General features: G+C 42.3%; 1 protein-coding gene across 1 annotated transcript in view; it reads right to left on the bottom strand.

Annotated features, from left to right (window-relative positions):
- Window positions 1-7,502, bottom strand: part of OSBPL10 (oxysterol binding protein like 10) — a gene marked incomplete at its 5' end in the record, with an annotated part of 107,545 nt that extends 100,043 nt beyond the window's left edge. Inside the window, one exon of the mRNA XM_032181021.1 lies at window positions 7,228-7,502. Coding sequence (XP_032036912.1) covers window positions 7,228-7,502 — 275 coding nt within the window. The remainder of the gene's footprint in view (window positions 1-7,227) is intronic.
- Window positions 7,503-25,844: the final 18,342 nt, after the last annotated feature.

Here is a 25,844-nt window from a genome sequence, read left to right on the forward strand (position 1 = left end):
TGACTGCTGCTCAGCTCTGAAGAGCACTTGCAAATCCCACTGGCTGAGCAAAAATGCCTGAGCCTCGTTAGTTTTAAACAGATTTGTCCTATGCTGTCATCAAGCATCTTATGGAGCAAATTATCATGCATTATATGAATTGGACAAGGTGATCTTGGAGGTCTCTTCCAACCTAGATGATTCTGTGAATTTATCCTCCGCATAGGCATAAGGAGCACTGACCCCATGTGTCACAAGCAGCTGAGGAGCAAAGGATTTGGGTTACCTGGCTGGGGACAAGAGAAATGTCAAACAGAACCCACATCACAAGACCATCCTTTTAAATTTCAGCCTGAGGTTCAAAGTAGTCTTCAAAGTGTTTCCTGTAAGCAACACTGAAGGGCAAAGAGACAGAATAATGGATTTCTTGGCCTGCCTTTTACCGTGTTAAAAGCCTCTCTGTAACTTCACTCCTCTGTTCAACCAGCCTTCTCCGCTCTGCTAACATCCCTGGTTTACAGGCAACAGCAAAAGCTATTCAAAATAAACTAAGCAGTTAGTGATTAAGCCAGTTAGGTTTAATTAACCACTAACTAAATAAAGACAAAGTGCATCCTAACTGAAATTTTCATTTTCCAACAAATAAGTAAGGGATATACAATCGAGGAGAGTACTTTTTTTTTTTTTTTTTTTAATAGTGACCTTCAATGATAAATACTTCAATGGGCAATAAATGCAATGAAGGGCAAAATGTTTCAACAGAAAAAAAAGTGGAAAGAGAAAAAAAAGGAATGCTTACATTTCGATGTAATTAGCATCTTCATCTAAAATAGAACTGATTTTTGACATTTTAAATTTCACATTTATTTGAAATTAGTGACATGCAACTAACTTTTAATAACAGAAGATACGTGGCTCCTGAGTGTTCAGCACGTCAAATATGCTGCTCATTTGTTCAACAGAAATAAAATACATTGCTTTTAATTGTTCTTCCTTTCCACATTGCCTCCTACTACAAACAGAACCTACATGTGAAGGGACAAGGCATTTTATAGTAAAATCTATTTTGCAAGTAATATCTAGAACAGAATTTTAGTGTAGAACTACCAAAACGCCTTGAAAATTTTGAGCGTTTCCTCAGTATTTAACTAACTATAAGGTTTCAAACTGTAAGGAACAGATTTCCTAAAAACAGAAGAAAGAGGAGGTTTACCTCCTGCTCCTTGTAACGTCTCCCCATTCCCAAACTCTGTAGGTCAATCCTGAAAGGTATTATAACACTACACAAAGCCACATATAGATATGCCAGGAATACACTAACTCAAAAAGATACGCAGCAGAGAGGTTGGCATTAATCCAATTCTCGTAAGAACACAGAAAAATTTCCAACACGACAAACTTCACAAACGTTAAATAAGCACAAAATTATATTCTCCTTCCCAGATATTGCCTATTGTTACAGTGCTCACGTCGTTTAGGTTGTATAAATAAAGGTTTATTTCTTCAAGACAGACTTCCATCCCAGCAGCTACACTGGTAACATTTCTCCAGTAACCACCTTCCCACCTTTTACAGTGGAAAGAGGCCACAGACCACCCCTGGAAGAACTTGAATGGTACCAATGTAAGAATCTGGGCCAGCTTTCACTGTCCTAGACTCTTTAATCTTTGACTTTCAACTTGTTTTGTTAAAATACACCTCCCTCGTGACACAGAAGAAACAAATATAAAGGCTGGGCTGCAGCACCAGCTATATAGTGAGTACCTTATCAAAGCAGACACAAAAAGATTGCGAGAGTCAAACTCTTCCTCCCTTACTTCCATTTGTTTTTCTGTCCAGCTCTGCACTTCTGTCCAGGGAATTAAAACTGCAAAAGGTGTTAGCTGTCCCAAAACACCACAAATAGATGTGTCAATCCCCAAACTCTGCAAAAAGATGGGCTAGGTAATTCAGAATGGAAGAGAGGAAGATTTTAATGAATTTCTATCCGCTTTGGCGGGGGAATTAATGATGACATTTCAATCTCTTTCTCTATAGTATATATAAAAATAATAAAAAAATTTAAAGACAAAGGAAAGGCAGATTTTTGTAGGCAGTATAGGATAAAACAGTGTTGACATCTTTTGTTGCCATATTTAGATGACTCCCTCCCATAAGAGCTGCAAAGAGAGAAGTGTTAAGCTCTGGGAGCCAAGAAGTCAGCCCCTAAAATACCACAGGGAGCAAAGCCTGCTGGTTCTTCTGGCAGCATGCTGCTATTTGGGACAATGGAAATAAGGAAGGGCCTTTCTGTGGTGGCAATCGGATTGAAACCGTTCTCTGCCACCAAACAAGCAAAGAGACCACACCACAACATTGCTGAGTCTGCTGAAGAGAGTGTGAGTACAACAAAACCTCAAATTAACCAAAGAACACCTTTTGTTGAGTTACAAAGAAGCCAATCCCCAAAAGTTCTGGTAGTAGCCAGGTACATAATGCATATGGGGCGTGTTTCATGTGGATCAGTAACACAATGCGTTCCTCAACTGAGATAGGAAATGGGGATGGGCGAAAGTAATGCTTTAAACACTTGGCCTACAGAATCATCTACACAGAGCAGTTCAAATCAGAAAAGCAAAAGCAATATCCATCAGCTGGGGCTCCATTTGTTGTTGTTACAAATCCAAATTTAAGCCCCCACCCAAAGGCGCATGATCCAGGGGCTTACACGTGCTTGCAGGACAAAACCCTACAAAAGTACCGAAAACACTTCCAAGAAGAAAGCAGGGCGCAGGCAGCAGACCACACGTGAATTTCACACAACACCCTACTGATCTAGTAAATTACAGGATAACAACGCCACAGGCAGCCAGTATTTCACGAGTATCAAATTAACTCATGCAAAACAGGTTCCAAATAACACACAGCAATCCTACAGAGACATGCTCACCCATTAAAACCACACCACTCCCATTTGTAACACCGACTGCCGCTCACCCGTAGATACAGAACACGTAAATCTCAACAGAAATGGTTTGTAACAGGACGTCAATTCTGAGAATATATTTGGTTATAATTTCATACAAAAAAAAAGAGCAAATCACAGGATGGCTGAGGTAGGAAGGATTTTTGAAGCTCTCCGAGGAGGGCGATCCCACAGCCTCCCTGGGCAGCCTGTGCCACCACCCTGTCACCCCCACCGTACAAAATGGCTTCCTGGTGTTCAGAGGGAACCTCCTGTGTTCGGTTTGTGGCCCTTTTCTCTTGTCCTGGCACTGGGCACCGCTGGTAAGAGCCAGGCTCCCCGTGGCACCCTCCCTTTGGGTATTTATGCACTAAGAACCTCCCAAGCCTCCTCTTCACCAGCACGAAGTCCTGTCCTCACAGGAGAGGTGCTCTGGTCCTTTGATCACCTTGGTAGCCCTCCGCTGGACTCTCACCAGTACATCCAGGTCTCTCTTGTACTGGGACAGAACTGGACCCACTGCTGACCCCTGGGGTACTCTGCTCGTTACTGGCCTCCAACTAGACTCGGCACCACAGACCACTGCCCTCTGAGCTGACCCTCCACAGGCTTTCCTTTCATGTTTGAGTTTGACCAGGAGCTCCTCGTTCTTCCATGCAGGCCTCCTGGTGTTTCTGTCTGACCTCCTCTTTGTTGGGATGCATTGCTCTCGAGCTTGAAGGAGGCGATGCTTGAACATTAAACCAGCTTTCTTGGGCCCATAGTACTCTACCAAGCAGATCCTTGAAAGGGCCAAAGGCTGCTTTCCTGAAGTCCAGGGTTGTGAGCTTGCTGCCCTGGGGATCTTGAATCCAACCATTTCATGGTCACATTACATGGCCTGTAGCAGACCCCCCCTATAATGTCACATAGCTCCGTCTTCCCTTGAATCCTAACCCATAAACTCTCGACCAGCTCCTCACCTCCCCCAAACGCCCTCCCTAAAGAGCCTGTCTCCCTCCATTTCAACCCTCCAGCCATGGGAGCCATCCCACTGTATCACAGCGATCCCAAAAAGATCACAGCCTTGCAACGTACACGTCTCTAACTCATCTTGTTTATTCCCCATGCTGTGTGTTAATGTACAAGCACTTAGGAGAGGCAACCCAGCGTGTCGTGTTCCTACAGAGCGTTTGGGGGATTTCTCCATAATGCTGCCTTGTAGGCATTTCCTTGGTAACCAACCTGCGAGTGCTGGAGGTGATTCTGCTTCATCCCCACGCTGTGATCCCTCCCTGTCACGTCACCCCATGCCCTTTGCTCAGCAGCCGTGTGTAACACTCCTCCACCAGGCTGCTGGTTACCTTCTCCCACACCTCCTTCCTAGTTTAAAGCCCTCCTACTACCAAAAATGCCTTTGCCCTGTTCAGGGAAATGCATCCCATCTCTCCCAAGCAGACACTGATCCTCAAACAGGGTCCCACGGTCACAGAACCCAAAACCCTGCTGCCAACACCAGTTCTGCAGCAAACTGACCTGTCCTGACCCGAAATGCCCCAGTGTCTCAGAACAGACACAAATGTTCTCACATCAAAGTGTCTGTGTTTTAGGTTCGGTTTTGCTCCCCACATTCACACCTGTGAAAATCCACAGAAAGAGACTTTAGTGGAGACACTTCAAATGCCCTCGATATCTTTGCAACAAACTGCCTCAAAACAAACAAACAAACAAACATCTTTTCCTTCTGCTTGCTTTAGGGCGAAAAACCACCTCACTCACTTCCAAATCAAGCTGTTCCTGAACCTGCTACAACAGAACAAATAGATGTATTTAGTAGTAGACATCAAACCCTCAAAAATTCTTAAAATAAAAAGTAATGAAACTCCCAAGATTGACTGAATTTGAGGCCTTCAATTACTTCAGTTCCTGCTTATCAATGCAGTGTAATACTTCAGCATTCTTACTTGGTCGCACCATCCAAAATAAGAATATCTTGCACACTCCTGTAAAAAACAATTGATAAAAAAGCGACACTAATTTATTACAACTCAAATGAGAAGCTAAGAATTTCTTTAGCATTTTAAAGTTTACTCTGGACAGTAAGTGCTGGATAAATTTGGAAAGCCTTTCTACTTCAATACCTCATGGCAGAAACTAACATTAAATACATTTAAATTATTTAGGCTAATGGCTAAGGCCCTTCAAAGAACATTCCAAATCCATGAACAGTTTCCACTTTATTTTTCCATTTTGTTTCTATCCACGCCATCTGGCTGTATTGATCACGAGGTTAAACAATCTTGTGTTTTTCCAGATGAAGTAAACTCAGAACTAATTTGTACAATCACTCAGCAACACACGCACTCTTGATCGCTTTGCACGTGCCAGCCATGAAATCGGTGACCAAATCTTACAGGCTGAGCCCTGATCCACAGAAAGGGCAAAGAGAAAATCACCCACTAACCCATGCATGGCTCCTCATTTATTGGACCTTGTAATAAAACCAACTTTTATAACCCCCAAGTTGCAACTGTTTTGTTTAGAATTTGTATCAGACTCCCCATCCCAAGCACCAGATACACAGAGGGACCAACAACCTAACAAGCCAGCAAAATTACTTAGCACAAGAGCTCTGTATCATCATAAACCACTGGCCAGAGTAACACAAAATAAAATTGGCAATCAACAGAGCATTATACAGCAGCATGATAAGAAGACCGCTAAGAGCAAAACAGCATTAATTTCCGAGTGCTATGGTGGAATTATGTGCCATTTCTCTCTTTTCCACAATGTTTTCAGATAAAAGTTTCTCGGACGGACATAGATTACACACATTATTTTAAACTCTGCTTTATCAGAGACCTAATCATTAGTAAACAACGCCTGAAAACAGCAGACAGGCAGTTCCAGCCACAAAAATTTATAAGAAAAGGCCTTTATTTTGCAATTTCATCAGACTACCTGAAATTGACCTTTAAAACCACTCACGTGATTAGATAGAGTTACTGTTTCTACAAAAAGAAACGGAGGTACTAAGGAGAAAAAAAAATGAAGGGGGCTTTTAATTTTCAGTTACGCATTTTAATATCAAAATGCGCTTAAAAAACAAACAGAACAACGGGAGGACTGCATAAATGAACAGTGAGGAGTCCACCCGCAGGGCAGGAAGTCCAGCAGGAATCCACCACAGCGCAGCAGTAACCAAGGGACAGTCGAGGGCCTTCTCTGTGCCTACACTGAAGCAGCCTGGTTTTACGGAGGCAAGTGCCTGTCCATATCATACCTGACACGTTCGTTATCACTTGTAGTACGCATACCTGTGGAGGGCCTCCAGTGTACGGAGTTAGATCAGCTCCTGAAACTTCCCAAAGTCTCGCTGCAGAGCTCCTACCCTGGTTTAGCACCACGCGAGTCAGCATCATAGCATCCTCGGCATCTGGGCAATTTAATTCTGTCACTTACACAGGCTTTAAAATCACTGTCAGCACAGCCCAGACAGTGCCGTTCCTATGTCCTTACTGCTGGCAACCACTTCATACAAGCAACAGCGGGTTTTTTAAGTTTCTCGTTTCTTAAAGGCTTGGGGCTGGTCCTGCAAGTGTTCTCTCTAGAGCAGCTGTTTCTGCTCAGAACCATTACTGGGATGCCTTATGTTAAAAAGTTGAGATTTATATCCTCATCCTCAACCATCCAGTAAGACAAAGAAGTAAAGCACTAATATGAAATCTTCTCTCTCGGTCTCACGAGACCCCAGCACAGCACTAACTCCGGTCTGGCCGTGTCCCTGCGTGGTGCTGAGGCACCACATTTGCAACCAGACCTTCCCCAGGACTTGTGGGGATGCCCAGCAGCCTGCCCTCACCCACCAAAAAGCAGGACAGCGGGGTCACGGCAAAGGAGGGCCCGTCCAACGGGAAGGGCATCGCGACAGAGGAGAGCGCACCTGGAGCACACAGGTAACCGCTTCCTCAACATCCCACCCTGCAGCAAGAAAAAAAAAAAAAAAAAAAAAAAAACACCGGTAACAACAGTCACAAGCGTTGGTTACGCCGGGAAACTGCCCAAAAGGGAACTTCGTGGGGCAGAAATACAGCGGGAGCCGTGACAGGGGCGAAAAGCAGCGAGCCCCCCCCGGCCCCCCGGCCACTCCTCACGGCCGGGCGCTCTGCAGGGACGAGGAGCAGAAGCCAAAGGAGGGAAGGGGAGCACCGAGGGGTTGGGAGGGCACCGAGGAGCCCCCGGGAGCCCGTCCTGAGGGGCAGGGAGGAGCCGTGAGGGCACGGGGGAGCCATCTTAGGGGCGTCGGGCCGGTGCGGGCGCTTTACCTGCTCTGCCAGCCCTGCAGGAGGTTGGTGTATTTGCTCAGCGTCCCTTCCAGCACCGGCTCCCGTCTCCTCCCTCCGCCGCCGGGCGCCTGCGCTCCCCCCGGGCTGGCCGCTGCCGAGCCGGGGCTGCCTCCCCCGCCGGTGCCCCCGGCTCCATCCAGCCTCCCCGCGGCCGCCGCCCGGCCGGGCAGCCCGCGGCTGGCGGAGGAGGAGGAGGGCGAGGAGCCCGCCGAGGTGGGGCGGCTGCTGCTGCGGCTGCTGCTGTTGCTGCCTCCTCCTCCTCCTCCACCACCTCCTCCTCCTTCGCCCACCACCGCCGCCGCCTTCTCCATGGAGCCCCGCGGCGGAGCCTCCGAGCCCGGAGCGGCCGCGGCTGCCGCCCGCCAAAGCCCTGACTCACGGGCGGCGCGGAGAGGGGCGGCGCCCGAGGGAGAAGGGGCCGGGCAGGGACGGGCAGGGCAGGGCCGGCCGAGGGGGAACGGCCGCGCCGCCTCCCCGCGAGGTGCCCCAGGCGGTTGGGCGGTGGTGGCGGCGCTTGGCCCCGCACCGAAGAGCCAGGAGGCCGCGGACCCGGCCTCCCCCCTTCCCCACCCCACCCCCCGGCCGCCATCTTCGTGCGGGGGGCGGCGGGGGGCGGCCAGGAGATGGCCGCGCTCGCACGGCCTGAGGCGGCCTTGAGGGGGGGTTCGCCGAGGGGTCGTGGCTCGACCTAGTCCTGTCCTCACCCACTCTTCACCTAAATAAAAAGTTGAAGGTTAAGTCACCTCGCCTGTGGATGGAGGCTCTGTCGTTGAAGGGCGCTCGGAGAAGCGGAGCGGAGGCAGGTGCACGCTGAGGGGCTGCGTGCCTTCACATGGAGCCTGCAGCTGGCCATGCTGCACCAGCCCAGTGCCTCGGTGCTGGGGAAACATCTGTCACCACAGCGTGCCAGATGCGTAGATACTCTTGCTGACATTTTACAACTGGAGACCTGAAATGCAGAGGCACTCAGCGAGTCTCACCAAATGCGAACCAAGCTTCACTCCTCCGCTTTAACCCGTTGAAAAGTTTTGCCATGTACTAGAGATTTTTGGAGTGTACCAAACATCAGGTGCTCTCCTATGCTCTGCACCTCTGAAGATACTCAAACCATCCAAATTCACACACAGTGTCCCCTCACAGAGGCCTCAGTTCCCCACATAAACCATCACAGACGAGAGGGCTCCTTAACTTAGATTCTCCCAGTTTTCTCCCCAGAAAATCCTACCATATGTGTTGTGGTTGGGTAGCTGCAATGTTGGGCAACTGGATCCTGAATTTTGGGTAGTTAAACTTCTCATGTTGTAGCTAAATACTGAGGCACTACCGTCTGGAAATATGAATTTTGATTTAGTATTCATTGGTGGAACGTTTAATGTACATCTCCTGCAGCACAGACAAAGATTATGAACTTAGTTATTCTTTAAAACAGAAAATACTTGAGAGCAATTTTTCAGGTCAGAGCTATTACTTAAGATGTACGTGTAAAATTCCCTGGTCAGGAAAGACTACTACCAGTGACTACGGACAGAAACTCCCTGACCACAGCCTGAAAATCCTCATTCTCAGGAGGCTCAGCTCCATTACTTTGGTGACCACAGTTTTCAGAAGACACTGGAATGAACAAGGTGTGCTCCTTTGGAAAATTCACACCCTGCTCTGGAGATAAGCATGAGATGCTTTCATTTTCCCTCATAATCAGTTACAGCTACAGCCCAGAACAGTGGAACAAAATTTTAGTGAAATAACAGTGCCACCACCACAGTCTCCCACCAGCCACCTCAATACATCGTGTTTATGTTCTATATTACAAAGAATGATCATTTTCTGCCTTCCATAGGATTTATCCTACGAGAATTATGTCAGGAAAAGAAGCTTCCTCATAAAGTTATAGAGAAACCTCTTTTTATCGTTCTATACAATAATACTCAAATAACAATGGTGTGGCCATTAGGGAGTTTTTGCAACGGATGGGACACCAGGCTCTAAGTACATTGTGTCCTCAGGAGATTTCTGCAAAATCTCAAACCACTCTGCACTGTTGCTATCACATTACTGTGATGTGATAGCATAGAAGGTCCTCTTACAGATTACCAACTAGTTAACAGATGGAAAACAAAACAGAGGACTAAATGGCCATTTTTCAAAAGGAGGGAAAACGCTACCCTGAGTTGGGATGTACTTTACTCAGCATCTTCCTAAATCACAATTTCCTGCATTCATTTATAGTTAAAAAAAGAGCCAACTCCAAAAAAAAAAAAAAAAAAACAGCAGAAGGATCTCAAAGTGGTGACTAATTTGCTCATAAAATGGCAACTGAAACTCAATGTTTCCAAAAAAACAAAGTACAGACATGGTGAAAAAAAAGCTTTTACTACACATGCATAATGATGATCTATAAATTAGCTAAGGCCTCTCAGGAAAGACATCTTGGAGTCATTTTAAACAGTCCGCTGAAAAACCCATCTCCATGTTCAAGGGTAATCAAGCAAACAGCTGTGATGAGCTCATTAGGAAAACAGAAATATCAGCATGCGGCTATATAAATGTATAAAAAGTACACCCAGTGCCTGTATGCTCTGCATTAATAATATTCCTTCAAAAAGGACATAATAAGAGAGAAAAGGTATAAACCTCGGCTTTTGTACAGCAAGAGAACTAACTCAACAGGGCTTTCAGTTGGAAAAGATACAACCAGTGTGCAAAATGGTATTCAGGTTAACAGGAATGATTTTTCACCGTTTCCCACAAAACAAGAACTGCAGGGCAGCTGATTTAAAATAGGCACAAGAAAATACATTTTCACATGGTTTGTAATTGTGAAACTCATTACAAGATGGTTTTGGATGCCAAAAGTCTAGAAAAATTAAAAGAGCAATTGGACAACTGTTTTTGAAGTATGTTTAAACAATGCTGACCAAAGTGTTTTGGAGGTATTTGAAGATCAGAAAGCCCCTAAACTTCTGATGTTTTGAGGAGTGTTTACTCTATTGATGAAATAACACTTGCCCTGCTCTTGATCCTTCTCTAAGCACCTACTAGGGGAAGGAATAAGGCACTGGACTAGACAGAGCTTTGGTTTGACCTATAATTCAGATACTAAGGATTCCTTCCCCTTGGTTAATCAAAGGTCCTTTTGATTCAAACGTTGGCATTTTACGCCGCTTTTGCATTGCATTTAAGCACGGGACTATATTACAACCAACCTCCACGTCTCTTCTTCCTTCCCAGTATGTGCATACTGTTGTGATCTAATGGAGCTGGACAACCTTTCATGGCAATCTTGATACCGGTGAACCCCTATCCTCATTTTTTTTTAAAGTCATTAATGTTCTCCAAAATGACTGAACCTGTTCTGTTTCGTTGGTTTTTCTTTACTAGCTAATTGTCTGTACCAGTAGAGCTAGACTTCCCAGTAACATGCACTGACTTTGTCTGATGTAATACTGCATGACGTATGCTTCATTACAAGTATTCTTAATTAACTATTTATTAACAGCGACCTGCCTAATGAAGGCTCTCACTGTTTCCAAGGTAACACATCCACTACTTTACTGTCCTCCTTTAGGATGTTACTTCCACTCTGTGGCCAAGCCAAAATTTTGCCTCTTTCAAGTACCCAAAGAAGCAACATTGCTCATTATTTATCCCACCTTTTAGAAAGTAAAACATCTGCTAAGATAACGCATTCATCTCTGTTTTCCCTTATTGGGAAACAGAGAAGTTTCCCCATTCTGCGATCCTTTGCTAAACCACAGAGTTTTAGCTTGCAGAACAAGGCCATCTCACAGCCCATTTGCTGCTTTCTGTTTCCTGGTCATCATGTTTGGGGTTTCTATACCTTTTTAATGCTCCCCTAACAAATAGTTTTCTATAATTACTTTCCACATTCCTTTTCTACCTCTTCCCTGTCCTCCCCACCAGGTTTCCACACAACTTCTAACACTCATAATCAGCTTGGGCAGGGGATCTACATGTTCTGCTGTAACGAGAGGGTCTACAGAAACTAGTTTTGCCTGGTCTACATTCAAGCATTGAACCTATTCCATGGAAATGACACAAGGTTGGCTCAGTTTTACCACCTCCTCCTTTCCCTACAGAGTTCTCCTGAGACATTGCATCATTTTCCACCAGCTTTAGAGACTCAAGCCACGTGTCACTAAATTGCAAGCAATATTTACAGCAAAACCATACCACTGTGCACCTCTATCACCCCTGCCTATGCATGTCAGCACTGGAATCATTCAGACACAATCCCTAAAGTTTAGTTCATAGCAGTCACAGCTGTGCCAAGGCTGCTCTCACTTAAACTTCCCCAGCTGTCCACAGCAACTGCCCCAGAGTGAGTGCAGCTGGCATGCATGCAGCAGGTGGGAACAGAGTGCAGCAGCAGCATGTTCTCTCGTCCTTCCTCAGATCCATTCCCACACATAACTTGACTTTAGAAGGTCTACAAGAAGCAGCGACCCCTCTAGTCTGCCCCTTTTCATTGCACAGGACAGAGTCGTAATACAATTATTGTGTTCTACCTTACCTAATGGTTTCACTGAGATTTAACCAGCATGCCATCCATGAGTAAAACGCTTCTGACCTGAGGATTTCAAGAACATAGAGAAGCTAGCATTAACTTTGCAGTCTGCCAACTTTACCATTAGCTTTACTGCATCAGTATGCACTTTATCCTCCCTCCCTGGTGCCCGTAAGCCTGCAGCGTGTGCTAAACATGCTTCTTTGCCACACTTCGTCCTGTTGTCAGCAGCTTCTCATCCAAGTTTCTCCTCCACCTACAGAACCATCCCCCGGTTCTCACTGAGGTTCAAGCTGGTGACAGGGAAACAGTCAAAAAGGACATGGCATATGGCAAAAATACCCAAACTGCCTTGGCTGCCAGAAACAATCTAGTCTGGGAAACACAGACCTGAGTGCAGTGTAATTCACTCTGCCACAACACATCACAAATTCATTTGGACTGAGGTTCGTGCTGCCACAGCTAGACTTGTGATAGCTTGTTTACTCACCTACGGTGCACTGCTCTGTAATTTGCAGGTTAGACCAGTTGAAGCAAAACCTGATTGAACTGTCTGTGAGCCGCTGGAATACAAAGTTTGGGGTGGTCAGGTGGAGAGAATATCCATTGGTATTATGTATATTTGTATCAGATGTCATAAAACATGCAGAAGGAAGTGCCCTGTGCTATAACCATGATGTAAGGGATTGTCTGCATAGAGTCAACACTTTGAACTGCAACTGGAAACAAGTAGGAAGCTAGGGCACAGAGAAATAGGGTGAGCGTAAATATCACTGACACTATATTTACTGTGTGTTTTAGCTAGTGGGAACAGCCTTATTCTGTGCCAACTAATGTTTGAACAGTTGTTCTAAGTAGTGACAAATACAGTTCTTTAAATAGATTCTTTCATACACCACGTTCTGGAGAAAACACGGAGATTATTGAGCATGACCTTCTAGATAAATGAACTCCTTTTCAGTTTGCTGCGGAATTACAGATAAATGTTGATTTATGAAATGTTAACACGGTGCAGGCATTTCTATCTGCCCTTTTTTCAGCTGTATAGTTAAACATTTAGAGATTTGAAAAATACACTGGTCCACTAAGGGTCAAATTCAGATTTAAGATCAGACAGAGTCTATTCAGTGCTGCTTCCCTCTATCACATCTCAGACTAGTACTCAAGCTCTTTTTGTACCCTTTTTTGGTTCCAGTGGAATCTGTCAGACTTCAACACTTATAAGGCATGGTGCTGTATCACTGTAAAATCACCCAGCTTATTGTCCATCGACCTTCTAAATGAAATCCGTAATCCTACACCTAATTTGCAAAACTGTTTTTTGGATTTTAAAAGTATTTCTACAGAGCAGTCATGTTACAGAGTGTGTACTGACGGATAATACAATGCTAGCTTGTGCAGCTTGTGCTTTGATCTCATATTCCAACAACAATATAATTATTTGATAATAGCATGCAGCATCTTATAGCTGAAGAACAGTCTCATTCGAATTGAACCAGTCTCTAAACCTCTTATTCACCCACAGCAGAGCTGTATTTTACTCACAACATCCTTAAAAGTGTTGTCTAGGTCGTGTTAGAATCCACCTCACAATGGCATGACAGATTAAAAAAACAGGAACAAACTATGCACTAGAGATGAAGAACACAAATGTTCAGATTTTTTGACAGTGAAAAGGGGAGAAAATTTAAGTTAAAACTTTCTAAAACTACTTATGCAGAAAGTACTTTATATTACTAATTTCTGGCTCCATTCTGCAAGCAGTTTCATCTACAGAAACCTAATTGGGAAAAAAAAAATACAAGTTTTGTATGCAACATGATTGTCTCCTTTTTAACCTACAAATCTGCAGAAGAAATACTGGTAGGCAGTTCAATACGCGTGATGGAAATGCACAGGCATGCCAAAAGACAGAATGTATTTGAAACACTTTCTGAAACTGCTGAACTTTGTATTAAAACAAGCATAAGTTTCAGTCCCTTTTTCATAACAATGTTTTAGAAGTTGGGCAGATTGTCAAGATTAAGGCCTACTTTGTATGAGTAATGTTAATACAAAATGGAAGAACATTCGAGCGAATTCCCATACCTACATTTTAACAGTTTTTTGCCATCAAAATAAATCTCTTATAAATTCAATAAGCTACTGAAATATATTTAGCCATTTAGTTCTAAATTTTACCTCTCACGAATAAAACCAGTTGAGTAAGAATGTAAAAGGCAGTAAAAAGGCAGTAAAAACTGGTTTTGTTTTTGTTTTTGTTTTTTACAGTTTGGGGATTTATAGTCTTTGGGGTTACATTTTGATTAACTCCGGAACATATGATGGCTGCAATTATCCCTAGCTAGGGACAACAGTTTGTTTGCCAGTGTTCACCACTGAGTGATTTTAATTTATCTGAAAACAGCCACATGATAATAGCTTGTGAAAACCAAACATTTTTTACATATTACAAAAAATAAGATTTTTTTATTATTTTTTTTTTTTAAAAGGCTCATGCTGCATATTACCTAATTAGTGCATCTAGATCTTTTGCAGTCTGCAGGTTCAACGCTGGTTTAACAGATAGGCAACATTAGCAGGAGCCCACAGCATAGAATTGACTGTTATCATCACTGATTACTAGAAACTGAAGTTTATAAAAGCCTGACATGGTCATTTATCCAGTCCTCTTCTGGTTGCTGGAAAGAAAGAGAGAGCCTTTTTTTCTCCCCCTCCTCCCGTGAATTTGCTTGTAACGCTTGCTCTCATATCACACAGCCTTGACAGGAGTATCCAGTGGAGAAAACCTCAAATATGCAAAGAGCTGAATTATGATTCTGTCTCTCTGGTTTCTAAAACCCAGCTGTCAGCTTTGATCTTTGACTTTTGAGAGCTTACGCTGCAAAACTGAATGTACATTCATACGTGGCTTGATATGAGAGCATTTGACTCGATTTCAAAGGTAGAAACAAATGTTATTTTTTTTAGAACACACAAACTGAAAGGTCAGGAAGCTGCCGTTTTTTTCAGTTTAGCTTTTCCTGACCTTGGTATTTCTCCTAGAGGATGCTGAGGATGGGCACTCCTTAGCTGCAGTGTCACAAATCCAGACGTTCTAACCTCAGCTCTGCCAGCTTCAGTCAATCATAAGCTTCCCCGTACTACAGTGACTCTGTTACAGCCCAAAAATAGGGCTATGCTTGCAAAAAATGTGACAGCATTAAAGTCATGAAAGCTGATATAAAACAGATTCCAGGCACTAACAACCTGAAATGACAAAAAGAGGAGGAAACCAAAGACTTGCACACAGAGGATTTTCTTCCTTCTTTATAACATAAACTTGGTTAGAACCAAGACCGGACAAAAGACCGGACAAATTTGTTTTATTTTTTTCTGACACCTTGTTCATGTGAAATTGAAAAAGAAATGTCTAATCTTACTGTCCTACTAGGGAAAAATACAGGGACTGATTCTGTGGCATCTTAAAATCCCGGTCAGGAGAGGTCAGCCCCTAAATGACAAGACAGGCACTGGATCTCTAAAAAAAAAAATCTTCTCACAAGTTTTTTCAAACTGCCATGGGAGTTAAAAATCTGAACAAACAATGGAACAAAGCTCTGAGGAGTCCACGAACTCTTAAGAACTGAGTGCCCCATCCAAATTAGGCTTCACTTAATGTGATGTCAGATTCAATAGTTCTCTCAGTTCTCCACATAATTTTTAAAAACACCTCATGAAAAGCAAATGGAAAAGATCTGAGTTTTTAGTTAAACTATCTAATAGACCAGGAAGAGTCTTCAAAAGATCATGCAGCTCTTTTTCTTTTTAGAAGATGCCAGAATAAATTATTATCCAAAAACCGTAAATAAATAAAGTGTGCACTTTATAAAGTGGAATAGGGTTTTATTATGGGAAAACATAGCCCTCATATTATGAATTTAGCCTGATCCAAGATTCATTCATGTCAGAAATCAAATTCATATTGGTTTTAGTAGAGAAGGGCATAGAACTCTGTTATGACAGGGGAAAATGGGGTTTGTGGGCAGAAACAAAGACAAGAAATGAACGGTTTGAAAGAGTTTTTGCTCTTTTTTCTCTGCTACCAACAGTGAGTACTGTCACACCACGTTTGGAGCACCAGCAAGGTCTTTGGCAGTTGCTGCTGCCTTCTTTTGCCAGCTAGATCTGTTCTAACCAAGTTTAGACAACACTTTAATAGCAACAGCAGAAAATGTCTACTTCAGAATTCCCAGCGGAGGTGGAGCTGCTCCAGTGTCAGCCTAAGAGTGTAATGGGGAGTTTGCCAAAAAAGGCTAGGTTAGGCACAGGCTTCAGAAGCTGCACATAAACCACACGTGTCAAAATCCTAGCACTCCACTGGCAGGACATTTAGAAATGTGGAAGAAATAGCAGACTAGTCCCCTGACTTAACCACAGGGCTTTCTCACTCTCATATAGAAGGAGAAAGGATGTTGCTTGGTGATGCAGCGCACCAGAAACAAGGCAGAGGTTGTCAACCACAGGCAGCAATAACCAAGCGTTTCGAGGTAATCTGAATCTTAGGAAAATTCTACAAAGGGAAATGGGTCTAACAAACCAACCCAAGCCATCATACACAAAAAGAGAAGGATTTAAGGAACGACAACACAAAAAGCTTTCTCTATATAAAAGTACACTGGTGCCATAGGTTTTGAGGTTATTAGTCTTCTGTTCAGTAGTTGTGAGGGAAAATGCCATTCCTATGTACCCAAATTTTATGCATAACACTTCTGATGCATTCCTTCTGCTCAAGTAATTTTCTTCACAGAGGATAGGAACTGTGTTCATTTATTCAGAGGTACTAATGGCCTTCTTTATTAATAAATAAGGGAAGAAATAAGCAAAGCAATTTCTTTCCACTTTTTTTTTTTTCCTAATGTTTCCTTAGTGTATAATTAGCACAGTTCTCAAAAGTAGAAATCCTATGAAGTTGTTTAAGTGCAGTACAGGTCCTCAGGCTTTGGTCTTGCCAAATGAACAAAATAAAAGTGAAGAATAGGTGGGAAAAATAATCTCACATCACCCTCTTTCCCAGCAAAATTCTCCTTTTCAGTTCAAGTCATGTTATCGACTTCTTTTTCCATGGCCAAGGGCAGTTTGCTTCAACCTGAACCGCGGAGGCAGAAAGAAACAGCAAGAAGTATAAAGGATCAGTTTCAAAAATAACGATAAAAAGGATGAAAATCCATTTGTAATGTAGGACCAAGGTAGCACATTTACAATCCGTAGCACACTACAAATGGTACTTCTTCCTGAGAGAATGAAGTTATTTTCCTCTCGTTAATGCTGCTCTTGGCTTCCCAGGAATACACACGTGGAAGGACTGACCAGGAAGGATGTACCTTCCTGTTTCAGTGGTTTCTGAACTTCCCCTGCATTCTGTGTACTGTTAGTGGCACCCTTTGTGAACAGCCATGCCTCTGAGAAGTTTCTGCTATATAATAGAGAAGATCACGAAATTCAGGCCCAGCTGGAATCAAAGCACTTAACGTAGTTTCTCTGTGCTACGCATCTTGTGTCCCAGAGTTTACTTAATGTTGCATAACATTCGAAATAAAATTAAAATACATATCCTAAAGGCTCAATTACAGCTCTCACTCTCTAGAAATACAGCAGACAATGAAAGAAAGTTCAAACAGTGTTATAGTGTGAATGCAAAAGCAATAGGTGTCATCAGAAGAAAAAATGACATTGAGAAGGTCGCCTTTTTATGGGGGCTGGTGCTGAAATAGATAGAACATTTAGGCATCTCCTGTTAATATAAGTCAAAGGAGGCAGAAAAACTGCAGTATAGAAACATAAGAAGTACAAATGCTGCACCATAAAATGAAACACAGGAATGTGGTTTTAACTAGGCCACGTTAGAAGTGTCTGTGGCTCAGTGAAAACTGAGGAATCGATTTTGTTTTCTCATGAAGAAAAAGGAATACTGAAATCTAGGTCAAAATTAAAAGGCTTCAGAAAAGACTGGCAGATTTAGATTGAAATCTCGGCACAATATGCAGAGTTAGTTCAAGATCTACTCAGTCCAGAAGAAGGCTTCTGGCAGATGGATGGCAGTCTAAATACTGCAGACATGACTGAAAATTCAAAATGCCAGTAGAAAGGACAACTCGGCTATCAGCTCGCATCCACAGGGTAATGAGGAATACAAAGCTCAAAACTGAAGTCCAGCAGAACACAAGAACCCTTACAGTCTGTGAGAGCCAACATGATCTAGGAAAACATGTCACAAAATGTACGTATAAAGAGAAGCAAAAAAACTCCAATACATTGTGTCATTTTGCAAAGGTTTCCTGCGTTAGCAGAGTGCACAACATCAAAAGAAGGTGATGAGAGCCTCATTAAGTCTGATTAATTCCTCGCAGGAGTTGTACCAGGAGATGAATGGACTATCAGCTAGAAAGCAAATGGGAAATGTTTTGCTTTGTACATCAGCACTCAGCTAAAACCTAATGTGTTGCCAGAACTGCAGTTTCTAATAAAACACCACTGATAATGGAAGATAAACAGTATAACCCAGATCTCACAGTGGTAAGCTTTTCTCACTGACATAATTTCTCAGTTAGGTTATATTTCCATAAATTCTAGCAGTATCAAAGGATAAAAAGGCCCAACTTCTGAATTAAAAGTAACTAACATCCGTGGTCTTACTAATTGGCTGCACTCAGAGGCAAAGTAAAATAATTCAGGGCAGTATGAAGACATCTCAGAGAATGTAGAAGTCGTGGCAGAGGTGGAGAAGTTCAAGCACTTCGTATTTCATGCCTCTAGGATAGTTCTCCTTGGCCTAATATAGCATGGGAAGAGAGCCTGAGTGTGTTACTTTGGGAGTCACAGAGGAAACGGAAGAACAAAAAAAGCAAATGCATTTAACCATTATAGGAAAAATCACAGTTTGCTTGTGATACAAAGAGCTCAGCAAATAGTTTAAAAGGGAACCTGTTCCATTTCCTCAAAGGGAAGTAGTGCTCAGGGAACGTGGCTGATGCTAAGGATTTTTCTTCACTGAACACGTTGTCAAAACCTTCCAGATACATCTGCAATAGCTTATCCTCAAAAGGATAAGCTATTTCCCTTCCCTCTTTGAGAAAAGGCTAAATCACATTTTTATTTATTCCGATACTCTAATAAAATCTCGAAGGTTTAAAGGTGTATGAGTATGCCCAGTTAATGTACTAATTAATGACTACAAAGTCAATTTTCCATTTCATTATAATTTGGACGATTTACACACTTCACAAGACTTGTAATTGGATTACTGATGATGAATTTTGAATGGTCAAAACATAAACGAGTTATGCACATTTTGCTGCCTTCAAGGCCAAGACTCCAAACAATTAAAAACTTTTAAACAAATACTCTTGCAAACTTGAAAGCAAAGCCATAAACTACATTATTAAGTTCACTGCTATTGCAGCAGATTAATTAGTCATGCAATTGAGTTTATGGGTGCGCAGAAAAAGAAAGACAGTGCATCATCTCTAGCAGCAGCAAATACGAGAGTCTGTATCTCCAGGAGAATTGATAATGTTTATTCTAGAAGATGCACCAAGTTTAACAGCAGTTGGGAAATAAATGAAAATTATAAGAGGCATTGTCTTCTACTGCATTAATCCATTCTTCAATTTAAACGGGTTTTATACTGTCCTGGTATCCATTATTATGAATTAGGTATAAACTAGAATATCAGAGCAAAGGAGACAAGTTTACAGAAGGGGATAATTAGGGGGAGGATCGTCTCTTCACGTTAATAATTGTAAGAATTTTCCTCTTTAACCAAATTAATACAAATTAGGCTATCAAACAGTTGAGAGGCTCTCCTTTACATAAAAGCCAGATAGGCTTTTAGAGACGGTAGTTTGTGACATGTTGTTGACCCTCCGAGTGGATGTATTGAAATAAAAGTGGATTTATCCCTTGTGCATATTCAAAATTAAAACTCTCCTACTAAGCAGTATCTGCTAATATTTACTGATACTTACTGATGGCTATCTATTGATATTTACTGGGTTTTATTCCTAACGTTTCAAAGCTACTTACTGCTAAACTGTGAAGGAGAGAGCTTGAGAGTAAAAGTAATAGCAATACATTATTTTGCCTACACCATGCAGTTCTTTTAAGCTACAAATGTTGTTTTATCTTTTGAATCCATGATAGTTATGGAATACAACTGGTCCTTTATAGTGTTGCTTCGATTTTCCATGATCTCCTGTTGTACTACGTTTTTTTTTTATATAGCAATTAGGTTTTATTAAATACATTCCTTTGGAGATGGCTGACTTGCCTGGAACTATCGCTAGGCATGCATTCACTGTTGAACACAGTCTCGTTGATATGCTTTTGTTTTTTGTTTGTTTGCTTGAGCACACAGAGGCTGTTTTCTCAACTTCAGGAGGTTGGAGAAGTTTCCTGGTGTTTAGCTGTTTCAGTCCTTTACACTGATCTTATACAAGCTCCCACTAGAGAAAGCAATTTGTATCAAATATTTAGCATGTAAAAATAGTTGGAAAAAAAAATAGTTGTTTTTTTTTTTCCATCCAAGTATTTCCTACTGATAATGGCAATTGGTTTAAAGCTTTCTGTGTCTGGATAAGGAATGGCAGGCTTTGCTTGGAAACAGTCAAGCCAAAGCAGGCCTCTGCAAACAGTCTAAAAGCTCTGACTGGTATATCCCACACAACTCAGATTGTTATGTCCTGTGGAACAAGGTAGATAAGGCTGCAATTTGCTAGGTCAGGCTTTTTTGCCACCTAACCTTAGCCATAAAAGTGGCCTAGAAGAAAGCTGGAGAGGGACTCAATCAGGGAGTGTAGCCATGGAACCAGGAATAAGGGCTTTGAAGAAATGGAGGGGAGATTTAGATCAGATGTGACGTGAGGAAGAAATTCTTCACTCAGAGCACAAAGCGCACATGGGAATTAGGCCTGAAGACGCACCTTGCTTCTCTTCTTTTCCATAAAGAATAGACTGAAATTACCTAAAAAACAGTATTTAAAATAAACCCAGGGGACAGGATGGGAAGTGCAGGGCAGTCCCTGTGGCTGAGGGGCAGCCTTTCTCTCTGGCAAGCCAAATGACCCGGGGGAGCCAGGTTTAGGTAGGATATTAGGAAGAACTTTACCAAAAGGGTTGTTGGGCATTGGAACAGGCTGCCCAGGGAAGTGGTTAAGTCACCATCCCTGGAGATCTTTAAAAAACGTTTATATGTAGAGCTCAGTGATGTGGGTTAGTGGAGGACTGGTTGGTGTTAGGTCAGAGGTTGGACTCGGTGATCTTGGAGGTCTCTTCCAACCTAGGTGATTCTGTGATTGCATCTTGTATTCCCATCACTTATGGCTGCACAACCCTATCCAAGGCAAACAATTTGCACAAGCAGTAGGGATGAATACTTCAGACTCCAGAACATTTTTTAAGTCTGAAAACCACATTAATACACGGAAGCGTTATGAAGTATGAAGTTTGTGGTGTTTGTTTTTTTTTTTTACACAAACTTAAAGAAAAGCAAAACCAGTGATGAAATTGTTGACATCACCATGATTCATCCTTATTTTTCTAAAAAATTACAGAGAGATTTTTTCGTGTTGCTTCTCCCACACCCAGGAAACCGACTGAGGCATCACTCAGGAATTCAGAACTCAGAACTCTTTTGAAAAAGCTTCTGGTGAAAAGGAACCTAAGATAGCTGCTAAAACCAATTAAGTTATCAATAAACTGCAGATTCTTGGTTTTGCTATGAAGAACATGCACGTCTTACTTAAACACAAAGGGAAGAGACTCAAAGTAGGTTCGGGGTGGGAGATTAATTTAAATCATTTAGTCATTTTTAAAAATTACAATGAAAATTGGGGTTAGCTGGCCATCAGAACTTCATTTAGTGCCACTTTTTGTTTACAAGTGTTCAGTCTAATGCCTCCTTTGTCTCCATCTTGGCCTTTTGCTCAGTCAGTTTGCATATAAACTCTGTAGAGCAACAGAGTTCCCATGTGTTTGAGCTTCAGCTGCACGGGGCAGGTTTTGTGGTCAGGAAACAAAAACACCCTCTAGTGTCAAAAAAGCTTCCTCCTTCACAGCATAATAAATTAATCTCCAGTGAAAGTCATTCTTTACTGATTAATATTGTTTTCCTGTTGCAAAGTTGCATTCGGGAGTCTATTCTGCTTTACTGAGCTTGACTGTACCACTGCGGGCTAACTGAGCTTTGCTAGCAGGCAGTAAAGTTTAATAGAAAAATATTTCTGTGCTTGCAAATCAGGATACTTCTGGGCATCAATTATTTTTTCTTTGAAACAAATGATGTTAAGCACTCTGAAAAGCTATAGTTTATATACCCAGGCCCTATCACACAGGCACTAGAGCTGGCTAGCTGCCAGTTTTGAAAGCTGTTTCAGCACCTCCTGGTCCTTCACAATTTCTGGCAAGTGTATGGTTTCCATCTAAACAAAAACATTGCAATTAGTCAGAGTTACTACAGATGCTAAATTTGTCCTAGGTGTTGATATTCAGGGAGTTCATATGCATAGACTCTGCCATGGAATAACAAAACTGCAAGTTGCAACACCCTCGTGGGAGTCCTCATCCTCTGCAGCTAAGATAAATACAGCCCTACGCCCTTGAGTTAAAAACTAGCTGAGGCAGATCAGCTCCACATGGGACATTCCTTGCCGGTTTGGTATGCTGATAACAGGGTTTGGATGCTGCTGGCCCTGCTAGACTGTAAACAGAGGTCACCGAGATTGTCACACTCGGTGGCTTTGCACACGTGTGGATTGCACAACTTGCATTGTTTTCTGATGCACGGCAGTGGAACAGCACAAATGGAAGCAGCAAGGCAAAAGCAGCCCACTGCTGGTGAGAAATAAGATTGCATCTCACTAGAGGTGACCAGAGGCATGCAACTAGCGTGCCGTGCTAGACCTCCCCTCCATCCTGAGGCACTATGCATGGAAAAACCTAGCAAGCAGCGTTTATAGAAAACATCTCACTAGAAACTCCAGCTGCAACACTCTACAGCTTAGATAATGATCTGATGTCCAGAAACATGCGTTATTAAACCTTTATAGAACCACTCATTAGCACCTGTCTACAGAAAGGCCGAACACAGGAAAGATGTCATAATTACTGCAGCTTTATCAAATCGCTCCTTAAGTCGCTGCTGGAGATCAGCATGGCTCCATGCTTCCTGCTCAACAGATTTCCCAGCAGCTATGTGACTTTGATCATTCAGCTTTCTGTTGACGTTTTTGAAAGCCACTATGGCTTAGTTTGCTGGTTTTCAGTTTCTTCAGGCTGCTAGTAGAGGTTAATCCTCTTCTCCTCCGAGCTCTTGCTCTCCTTAGCGCAGGAAAGTATCTCCTACATGAATGTGGTGTGAGATCGTTGGCAAGCTGAGCTGGATAGGCTGTCTCTGCCGTATCTTAATTAGTTCTGCTGCTATTACTATGGTTCAGACTGACCTCAAGGGAGCTACTTTTGACTAACTTTTGTTATAGTCCATAGATATCACAGGCACACTTCCCTGCCTTATTGGTAGCACCTTTGTTAAGGACAGCAGGACTAAGACTCAATGGTGCTGGAACTGGTACTCAGGTTTCTCAACCCTTGCCAGAAGAAATGATACGATAGTACAGTAGCTCCATCGGTGCCTCTCTTCTGCCCAACCCTACCCACATAGGAATCTTCCCCTCAAAGTGTTCTAAGCTGCATTGTCACCCCACACCTCACTATATCACCAAAAATGGCCCCACACAACCACACAACCATCCTCTCTGCAGTCTTACGGTCATAAGCTGAGGTACAAGCAGCCCCTCCTGTAGCATATGTGGTGGCCACTTACAAAGCAGACGAGCGCAGGGCAATATCCATGCTCAAAGCACAAAGTCAGCACGAGGAGAATGAGGGTCTCTTCAATACAGATAGAAGGATGAAGACAGAAGGCAGAAGACAGAATAGTGTATTTTTAATATATAACATTATAAATATAGCTTTTATTTATCCTACCTGAATTATTTTTAATACATCACAATTTGCCTCAGTTCTAGGACAAGGGAATAAGAACATGCTTTCGCTTTGAATCTTTACTGGTTTCACAATCTGGAATATGCCCTTTGTACATACCTTCCTTATATGAGTGACTCATGCATTAATTGTTACTTCTTATGGCCTTATTCCCTGATCCTGCATAACTTTACTCAAATAAATTGGCTCTGCAAGTGCCAAAATGAGTGAAGTCAGACAGAAACACAAGTAAATTGCCTTTCTGTGCAGCTGATCTTTGGGCTGTTGTTAGGTTTATTTCTGCTCTCAGCTATGCAGGATCAGCACAGATGCATCCTTGTAGCTAAAAAGAAATAAATAATAATAATGTCTTTGCTTTGCCAAAAGTTAATTTTCAATAAACCTTTCTGATTACAGCTTTTACAGCTGGTGTAGAAAAACACTTCTACCTTCAGCTGTCAGGTAACAAATAGCAGGGACCTCAGGCAGGTTACAGGTTGGTCAAGGCAATGACCTAGGAGCTCACTGAGGGCCCTGACAGCAGTTCAGGCATAATATTATGCAAACCCTTTTTAGCTATGCATTTCCATTTGAACAATTGAAAATAGAGTACCCTTCTCTTGTATTTCATCCTCTGCTCGCTACATCAAATGCTCACAAACCCATACCACACCGAGACTTTCACTTTCTTGAAACGAACCAATAGTTACTTTCTGATTTTACTACTTTGCCTTGACTGTTTCACAGTGAATTTACGTTGTTTATTGTTTCACAGTGTTTACGTAGTGAAAATGACAAATGATTTCATCACATTTGAATGAAACAAAAAATCAATTATAGAACTGCATACAGTACTTCAAGGTCTAGGTCAATTAAAAACTATTAAGCAGTAACAAACTGACTTTCGGACACACCTGATGAGAGCACCAGCTAAGCATATCCTGGATCCAGCAGGAATTGTGGGGCATAATTATTTCTAAAAATCAGTCACCGTATCTTTCTACAGTAACTTGATGTGGATGTTTCCTTGAAAGTGTATAAGACTGAATTTCTGATATACAGGTAGAGATGAAGAAATACATGCCTATATCAGTACTATGTTAATAGAGCCACCTTTACTGTCCCAATCTTTATTTTGGAAATTCTGTACTTCACATCTAGTTTTCCTAAAAATTTCTAGGAAAAGCACTCGGGCCGCTTTTCCAGAACCTTTTCAAACTGTAAGTACAGCTATGAACCGATGAAAATTCATTCTAGGTGTAGTAAAAGTCACTGAAAAACAGCAGAGAGACTGTAAGTGATCTATTCTGATTCCAGATGATTGGATAAAGCATCAGCTGAATTATGGACAAACCAGCCCACCCAGGATAAAGCAGAATTTTCCTAACTGCAGCACTCCCTGGGATAATGGTGCATACACGGAAAAAAAAAAAAAAAATTGTATTCTTTTTGTTCCTAGCTGAGAACAGTTATGTAACATGGACACTAGCCAGGACAGTTTATCTACAGATCCAGATTTTAATTTCAGTGTGCGTTTGGTTTTGCTTTTTTGCTGTAATCCCTTTGCAGTCAACAGAATGCAGGAGAAAGTTGACACATGGTCCAAACCTTTCTGGACTGATAACTTTGCAAAAATGTTATGTAGAATTCCATGGAAAATAGGGATGAACAGTAAATAAATTCAGTTCACTTCTAATCTTCAATTGCACTCTGTATGTCCTTGATAAGAACGCTGTGTAGCTATAGGAGTACAGTTCTGTGGGCTGGGGCTGCACAGTCATGGGCTTTATAGTTTTGCAAGAGACCCAGTCACGACATTGTGTGGAGGCAGAGCAGCTATGAAAGCAAAAGTTATCTGTAAAGCACGACTCAGTGATGAGACTGGGACAAAGCTACAAGAAGCACTAGAAGGAGGTACTAGTTAGTGTCTAGCATGAGGGTCGTATCAGAGACACTGATCTGTGCTTTGCCAATTGATCTCTTTAAACAGCCCTACATTCTTCCACTATCACCATTCTCCTAGCTTCCAAAGATAAAGGGCTTTGTTATTGTT

This window comes from Aythya fuligula, chromosome 2 (genome assembly GCF_009819795.1).
Source record: "Aythya fuligula isolate bAytFul2 chromosome 2, bAytFul2.pri, whole genome shotgun sequence".
Taxonomy (NCBI): Eukaryota; Metazoa; Chordata; class Aves; order Anseriformes; family Anatidae; genus Aythya; species Aythya fuligula.